At 56.7% G+C, this 8,662-nt stretch overlaps 1 protein-coding gene across 1 annotated transcript in view; it reads right to left on the reverse strand.

The window, feature by feature from the left end:
* LOC104937087 (phosphatidylinositol 4-kinase beta) overlaps nucleotides 1–6,066 on the reverse strand; it is an 11,436-nt gene extending 5,370 nt beyond the window's left edge. Inside the window, exons 1-6 of the mRNA XM_027275300.1 lie at nucleotides 5,520–6,066; nucleotides 4,191–4,263; nucleotides 3,132–3,786; nucleotides 2,683–3,048; nucleotides 2,121–2,292; nucleotides 1,985–2,004 (exon numbers count right to left, since the gene is read on the reverse strand). Coding sequence (XP_027131101.1) covers nucleotides 1,985–2,004; nucleotides 2,121–2,292; nucleotides 2,683–3,048; nucleotides 3,132–3,786; nucleotides 4,191–4,263; nucleotides 5,520–6,066 — 1,833 coding nt within the window. The remainder of the gene's footprint in view (nucleotides 1–1,984; nucleotides 2,005–2,120; nucleotides 2,293–2,682; nucleotides 3,049–3,131; nucleotides 3,787–4,190; nucleotides 4,264–5,519) is intronic.
* Nucleotides 6,067–8,662: the final 2,596 nt, after the last annotated feature.

Genomic DNA, 8,662 nt, shown 5'->3' on the forward strand with positions numbered 1-8,662 from the left:
ACGCTCGTCGCCAAAAACGCTTCCCGCTGCCCATCAGAGGACTTGATGACACCCCTCTAGGAGGGGGGGTGAGACGCACCGGTGAGGAGACAGAAGGAGAGAGAGAGGTGAGAGAGACAGGGGCGACGGATGAAAGCACAGAGGACAGCAGGACAAGACCAGGAGAGAGAGGTGACAGAGGACAGACAACAGGAGAGAGAGGTGACAGACAGAGACAGACAGACCAGGAGAGAGAGGTGACAGACGAACAGACAGACAGGAGAGAGGGTGACAGACGACAGAACGGACAGGAGAGAGAGGTGACCAGACAGACAGACAGACAGGAGAGAGAGGTGACAGACAGACAGACAGGAGAGAGAGGGGACAGACAGACAGACAGACAGGAGAGAAGGTAGAGAGAGTGACAGGACAGACAGACAGACAGGAGAGAGAGAGTGGTGACAGACAGACAGACAGGAGAGAGAGGTGACAGACAGACAGACAGACAGGAGAGAGAGGTGACAGACAGACAGACAGGACAGGAGAGAGAGGTGACAGACAGACAGACAGGAGAGAGGTGACAGACAGACAGGAGAGACACACAGACAAAGAGAGAGAGGTGAGAGACAGACAGACAGGAGAGAGAGGTGAGAGACAGACAGACAGGAGAGAGAGGTGACAGACAGACAGACAGGAGAGAGAGGTGACAGACAGACAGACAGACAGGAGAGAGAGGTGACAGACAGACAGACAGACCAGGAGAGAGAGGTGACAGACAGACAGACAGAGAGAGAGGTGACAGACAGACGACAAGGAAACAGACAAGAGAGAGAGTGAGAGACAGACAGACAGGAGAGGAGGGAGGACCGACAGACAGGAGAGAGAGGTGACAGACAGACAGACAGGACAGGGAGAGGAGTGACAGACAGACAGACAGACAGGAGAGAGAGGTGACAGAACCGACAGACAGGAGAGGAGAGGTGACAGACAGACAGACAGGAGAGAGAGGACTAGACAGACAGCAGACAGGGACAGACAGACAGACAGACAGACAGGAGAGAGAGGTGACAGACAGACAGACAGACAGACAGGAGAGAGAGGTGACAGACAGACAGACGACAGGAGAGAGGTGACAGACAGACAGACAGACAGGAGAGAGGTGACAGACAGACAGACAGACAGGGAGAGAGGGTGCACAGACAGACAGGACAGGGAGAGAGGTGACAGAACAGACAGACAGGAGAGAGAGGTGACAGACAGACAGACAGGAGAGAGAGGTGACAGACAGACAGACAGGAGAGAGAGGTGAGGGACAGGACAGACAGGGAGAGAGGTGACAGACAGACAGACAGGAGAGAGGTAGACGACAGACAGAGAAGAGGAGAGACAGGACAGACAGGAGAGCAGAGTAGACAGCAGACAGAGCGAGAGGTGACAGACAGACAGACGGAGAGAGAGTGACAGACAGACAGACAGACAGGAGAGAGGTGACAGACAGACAGACAGGAGAGAGAGGTGACAGACAGACAGACAGACAGACAGGAGAGAGGTGACAGACAGACAGACAGGAGAGAGAGGTGAGAGACAGACAGACAGGAGAGAGGTGACAGACAGACAGACAGGAGAGAGAGGTGAGAGACAGACAGACAGGAGAGGAGAGGGTGACAGACAGACAGACAGGAGAGAGAGGTACCGACAGGACAGACGACAGACCGAAGGAGAGAGGTGACAGACAGACAGACAGACAGGAGAGGGTAGGACAGGACAAGAGTGACAGCAGAACCAGCGAGAGCAGCGGAAGAGTGACAGACAGACAGACAGGAGAGAAAGGTTCGGTTGAAGACAGACAGACAGGAGAGAGAGGTGAGAGACAGACAGACAGGAGAGAGAGGTGAGAGACAGACAGACAGGAGAGAGAGGTGAGAGACAGACAGAGGCCTCCTGGTGTGTGCAGACAGACAGGTGAAGGTGTTTGTGTGTCAGGTTGTCACGGTGACAGTTTGACTTGTTTTCTGGTTCTTGGTTCTGATTGGGTGACAGATCACGGTCACGTGACCAGAGCGCTCACGCTGACACACAAACACAGACACACCGCTGGCGTCACTCTGTGTCCTGATTGGTTCACCCACAACATCAAAAGCTGATTGGATCAAAAGAAAGAGAATCAGTGACGCTGAGTCCGCAGACAGACGGACCAGAACCAGAACCCACAGACTTCATTTCCCACAATGCACCCTGAGAACACGAGGCTGATGCAGGTGAACTTACAGGACCAGTCTCACAGTCCAGACTGTCCACGCTGGAGCCGCTGTCCTGAGGGTCAAAGGTCAGAGGGACCGTTAATGGGTCAGTCTGGACTGAGGTGTGTGTGAACACGGTGGTGTCGCGTGATGTCGCGGTGGTGCCGCGTGATGTCGCGGTGGTGCCACAGTGGTGCCACGTGATGTCACGTCACGGTGGGGTCACGTGGGGTCACGTAATGTCACGGTGGTGTCACGTGATGTCACGATGGTGTCACGTCATGTCACGGTGGTGTCACGTCATGTCACGGTGGTGTCATGTCACGGTGGTGTCACGTCATGTCACGATGGTGTCACGTCATGTCACGGTGGTGTCACGTCATGTCACGGTGGTGTCACGGTGGTGTCACGTCATGTCATGGTGACGCCACGGTGGTGTCACGTGGTGTCACCGTGGTCTTACCTCGTCCGGGCTGCTCTCCACCTTCGGGTTGCTTGCTGTCCTCTTCAGGTTGCTGCTCAGGCTGATGCTGACCGTGGCGTCTGACTTGGAGCGCTGGTGAGTCCGTTTGGACGGCGACAGGCCATGTTCTGCTGCCAGGGTCCCGTGGCCAGCAGCGGGTGACGCCACGGGACAGAAAGGAGTCAGAGTCAGAGGGTCCCTGCGCGCTCGAGGCCCCGCAGGTTTGAGTTCATCAGACAGGATGAGTTTCCTCAGTTTGGTTCCTCGAGAGTGGCGCTGGGTGGAAATGTGCATGTCAGACGAGTACGCCCCGAGCAGCCAGGCGCAGGTCAGGCTGAACGAGATACTCTGTCTGCAGCGGTGAACCTGCAAGACAACACCCGGGGTTAGACACACCAAAGGCTGAACCTGCAAGGTGTGCCAACACCTGTTAAGCCCCGCCCACGCACCACGTATGGCTTGATGGCATCGCCGACGTCCTCGTCCATGTGGATGTACATGTTGAGCAGCTGCGGCAGGTAGAAGTCGACCTCCTCGTGCGGGAAGCTGAAGAGCCGGTTGCCGATGTACGCCTGCACGCCGGGCTCCTTCGAGTTGTGCAGGTAGGAGATCGCCATGGAAACGTCAAACAGCTTGGACTCGAACAGGCGGAGCAGCCACGACTGTTTGGAGGGATTGTGTCTCTGACGCCGCCGGGCGCTCTTCACCGAGCCGGGCGCCGCCCCCTGTAGGTCGTCCTCCTCACGGATCTTCATCGTCTTCACCGAGGCGTTCAGGGAGGCGGCAGCTGCAGTGGTGGCGGTGGCCTCAGAGTCTGGCTCCTCCCCATGCTCCACGCCGCTGACATCACCATCCACCTGCTTCAGCTTCACCTTCTGCAGCACTTCCTGACACGCCCGGTGAGCGACCTCGGCGTCGATGACCAGGCTGAGCACGGCCTCGCCCTCGTTGATGACACAGAGGGGGGGGGTGACGGCCTGGGGGGGGGCGCAGGAAGAGGAGGGAGTGGTGGAGGGGGGAGAGGGAGGGGGAGGAGGAGAGGGAGGGGGAGGAGGAGGGGGAGGAGCTGTTCTGATCAGACGGGGAAGATCCGGATCAACGTCTCTCCATCATGGCACACGGAAGCTCCGCCCACCTCACTGAGACCAGACAAGGAGCACGTTAGCCCGACGTTAGCCCGAACGTTAGCCCGACGTTAGCCCGAGCGTAGCCCGACGTTAGCCCCAACAGGAGTGTATGTTTTGTTTTCTTGCGATCACCGTCTCAACTTCCTTCCGTTTGGGAGCTGCGGTACAAAACAATTAGTGACAAAACGTCTGCCCGTCTCGCTTCTGAGTGGCTCACAGATCGCCGTCCATGATGCTTCGTGTGACCACTCAAGTCAGAATGAGGTCACATGACAACAGCTTGAAGCGGTTTTAAACTTTTGATCAATCGAATCGATGATCAGCTGACTGAAATTTCTAAAACAGTAAAGTAAACGTTTTTAACGTTCGTAGAACCAATACTTTAACTCCAGAACTTGCAGCACCCTCCCGACCTCACCCTGTTTACTTGACCGGATCAGAACCGATCGCGCTCCTGTCGGATGACAATAAAGGTACGTTATTCAGTCTGACTTTCGCTTAGCATGAACCTAACAGACTAATACCAGACCTGGCAATCAGCTGAGGCTTAGTTAGCCTGCATTTAATTTAGTTTATCTACATTAGCTTTAGTTATCTACATTAGCTCGAGTTTTTCTAAAGTTAGCTCGAGTTATCTACAGTTAGCTCTAATTATATTACAGTTTAGCCTTGTTATCTACAGTTAGCTCTAGTTATCTACAAGTTAGCTTTAGGTAGCTGGCAGTTAGACGCAGTTAGCTTAGTTAGCTGCAGTAGCTTTAAATTATCTACAGGAGCTTTAGTTTATTCTACAGGTGAGCTTTAGTTATCTACAGTTTAGCTTTAGTTAGCTGCAGATTAGCCGCAGTTAGCCAGCAGTTGCTAAACAGTTAGCTTAAGTTAGCCGCAGTTAGCTACATTAGCTTTATTAGCGGGCAGGGTAGCTTTAGTAGCGCAGTTAGCCGCAGTTAGCCGCATTGAAGTTAGGTTAACGCAGAGTGGCGTGTAGTGTTAGCATTAGCTTAAAGTTTACCGTAACCAGCTAACAAACTTAGCATTAGCATCTCTCCGTTCGGAGTTTAACGTGAGCACCGGGAAAGCTAACGAGCCCCTGCAGCCCGCCAGGCGCCGTCAGGCCGCGGTGTGAGCTTCTCTGTCCGTGTTTAACAGACCAGCCAACCCGCCCGGCCCGGCCCGGCCCGGCTCGGTTCGTGTTAGCATTAGCATTACCACAAAATAACATCAGGCACTGTTGCTAACTCCGCTCAGCTGTTTTTAAGCTCTATGCTAGGCTAACTTTAGCTCTCAGGTGCAGTGACCGTGTTTGTTGGGGTCTGCAGGTTGTCCGGCCACCTGGTTCCGTCGCACCTGGTTCCGTTCAGAAGTCCCTCGGTAACTTTTTTTCCACCTGTCTCCATTGATGCGCCCGGACCGACAGCAGCTAACACCCAGGGGCGCCGCTGCTTCCGGCGAGTCCGGTACCGCTTCCGGTGCACTCCCCCACCACCCTGCGGGACTGGCGCCAAACTTATTCTTCTCTGGTGTTTTTATTGGAACCTGCTGGAACTTCTTCTGTTGTTTTCCTTTTAAAATGAGTAACTCAGGAGGATGATCCAATCATAACCGGCTTCCTCTCCTCCGAACCTGCTCATCTGAAACCTGCTCCTCTCCTACTGAACCTGCTCTCTCCTCCTGACCTCTGCGCCTCCTGAACCTGCCTCTCCTCCTAACCTGCTCCGCCTGAACCGGCTCCTGTCGGAACCTGCTCCTCTCCTCCTGAACCTGCTCCTCTCCCCTCCTCTGAACCTGGCTCCATCCTGAACCTGCTCCTCTCCTCCGGGAAACCTGCTCCTCCGAACCTCTCCTCTGAACCTGCTCTCTCCTCCGAGCCAGCTCCTCCTGAACCTGCTCCCTCTCTCTGAACCTGCTCGCCTCCTGAACCTGCTCCTGCTGAACCTTGAACCTGCCTCCTCTCCGCCAACCTGCTCCTCTTGAACCCCCCCTGCTCCTCCTCCCTCCTGAACCTGGCTCCTCTGAACCCTGCTCCTCCTGAAACCGGTCCTCTTCCGCCTGGACCTCTCCTCTGAACCTGCTCCCTCTCATCCTGAACTTGCTCCTGTCCTCCTGAAACCTGCTCCTCCTGAACTCTCCTCCCTCCGGAACTGCTCCTCTCCGAACCTGCTCCTCTTTTTTTTCCTCCTGAACCTGCTCCTCCTGAACTTGCTCTCTCCGCCTGAAACCTGCTCCGCTCCGCCTGAAACTGCTTCCTCCTGAACATGCTGCTCCTCTCCTCCTGAACCGGCTCCTCCTGAACCTGGCCCTTCTGAAGAACCTGCTCCTCTCCTCCTGAACCGGCTCCTCCTGAACCTGCTCCTCTCCTCCTGAACCTGCTCCTCTCCGTCCTGAACTGCGCCTCCTGAACCTGCTCCGCTCCTCCTGAACCTGCTCTCTCCTCCTGAAAACCTGCTCCACGCCTGAACCTGAGCCTCTCCTCCTAACCTGCTCCTCCTAACCTGCTCTTCTGAACCTGCGCCTCCTCCTGAACCTGCTCCTCTCCATCCTAAAACGGCTCCTCCTGAACCTGCGCCTCATTCTCTGAACCTGCTCCTCCTGAACCTGCGCCTTCTGAACCGGGCCTCCTCCTCCCTCCTCCTGAACCTGCTCCTCCTGAACCTCTCCTCTCCTACTGAGACCTGCGGCCTCCTGAAAATGCGCCTTCTGAACCTGCTCCTCTCATCCTGAACCTGCTCCCTTGAACCTCTCCTCTCCCCTGAAACCTGCTCCTCCTGACCTGCTCCGCGGAACCTGCGCCTCGCCTCCCTGAACCTGCTCCTCCTGAACCTGCTCCCCTCTCCTCCTGACTTGCTCCTTTCCCTTTCCCTCCTGAACCTGCTCACCTGACCTGCGCCTCTCCTCCGGAACCTGCTCCTCCCGAACCTGCTCCCTCTCCTCCTGAACCTGCTCCTCCTGAACTTTTCCCTCTCCTCCTGAACCCTGCCCTCTCCTCCTGAACTGCTCCTCCTGAACCTGCTCCTGTCCTCCTGAACCTGCTCCCCTGAACCTGCTCCGTCTGAACCTGCGCCTCTCCTCCGGAACCGCTCCTCCTGAAAACCTCTCCTCTCCTCCGAACCTGCTCCTCCTTACTGCTCCTTCTGAACCTGCCTCCTCTCATCCTGAAACCTGCTCCCCTTGAACCTGCTCCTCTCCCTCATGAACCTGCTCCTCCGAACCTGCTCCTCCTGCTTCCTCTCCTCCCTGAACCTGCTCCTCTCCCCCTCCGAACCTCTCCTCCTGAACCGGCCTCCTCTCCTCCTAACCTGCTCCTCCTGAACCTGCTCCTCTCCTCCTGAACCTGCTCCTCCCTGAAACCTGCTCCTCTCCTCCTGAACCGGCTCCTCCTGACCTGCTCCTTCGAACCTGCGCCTCTCCGCCTGAACCGCCTCCTCTCCTCATGAACCTGCTCCTCCGAACCTGCTCCTCCTCCTCCTGAACCTGCTCCTCTCCTCCGAACCTGCTTCCTCCTGAACCTGCTCCCTCCTCCTCTGAACCTGCTCCTCTCCTCCTGGGAACTGCTCCTCCTAAACATTCTCCTTCTGAACTGCTCCCTCCTCCTCCGAAGACCTGCTCCTCTCCTCCTGAACCTTCTCTCCTGCTCCGCTCCTCCTGAACCTGCTCCTCTCCTCCTGAACATGCTTCCTTCTGAACCTGCTCCTCTCCTGCGAACCTGCTCCTCTCCTCCTGAACCTGCTCCTCTCCTCCTGAACCTGCTCATCCTGAACCTGCTCCTCTCCTCCTGAACCTCTCCCTCCTGAACCTGCTCCTTCTGAACCTGCTTCCTCTCCTCGGAACCTGCTCCTCTCCTCCTGAACCTGCTCCTCCTGAAACTGCTCCCTCCGCCTGAACCTGCTCACTCTCCTCCTTGAACCTGCTCCTCTCCTCCTCCGAACTGCTCCTCCTAAACCGCTCCTTCTGAACCTGCTCCCTCCCTCCTGAACCTGCTCCTGCTCCCCTGAACCTTCTCCTCTGCTCCTCTCCTCCTCCTGAACCTGCTCCTCTCCTCCTGAACCTGCTCTTCTGACCTGCTCCGCCCTCCTGCTGAACCTTGCTCCTCTCCGCCTGACCTGCTCCTCCTGAACCTGCTCCTCCCAGCCCTGCTCCTCTCCTCCTGAACATGGCTCCTCCTGAACCTGCTTGGTTTTGGTTTTTTTTGTCCTCTGCTCCCTCCTCCTAAACCTGCTCCTCTCCTCCTGAAACTGCTCCTCCTGCTCATCTCCTCCTGCTCCTCTCCTCCTGAACCTGCTCCTCCTGAACTCCCGCTCCTCCTGAACCTGCTCCTCCTGAACCTGCTCCTTCTGAACTGCTCCTCTCCTCCTGAACCGCTCCTCCTAACCTGCTCCTTCTGAACACTGCTCCCTCTCTCCTGAACCTGCGTCCTCCTGAACCTGCTCCTCTCCTCCTGAACATGCTCATTCCTGCTCCTCTCCTCCTGAACCTACCTGCTCCGCCTGAACCGGCTCCTCCTGCGCCCCGCATCCTCCTGAAACCTGCTCCTCCTGAACCGGCTCCTCGCCTCCTGAACCTCCCCCACCCCCCCTCCTCCTGAACCTGCTCCTTCGAAAAAAACCTGCTCCTCTCCTCTGAACCGCTCGCCTTCCCCTGAACCTGCCCTCCGGAACCCTGCCTCCTCCTGAAACCTGCTCCTTCTGAACCGGCTCTCTTCTCTCCTGAACCTGAGCCTCTCCCCTGAACCTCTCCTCCTGAACCTGGCTCCTCTCCTCCGAACCTGCCCTCCTAACCTCTCTCTCCTGCTCCTCTCCCCTGAACCTGCTCCTCTCCTACCTGAACCTGCTCCCCTCCTGAACCTGCTCATCCCC

This window comes from Larimichthys crocea, unplaced genomic scaffold (assembly GCF_000972845.2).
Source record: "Larimichthys crocea isolate SSNF unplaced genomic scaffold, L_crocea_2.0 scaffold100, whole genome shotgun sequence".
Taxonomy (NCBI): Eukaryota; Metazoa; Chordata; class Actinopteri; family Sciaenidae; genus Larimichthys; species Larimichthys crocea.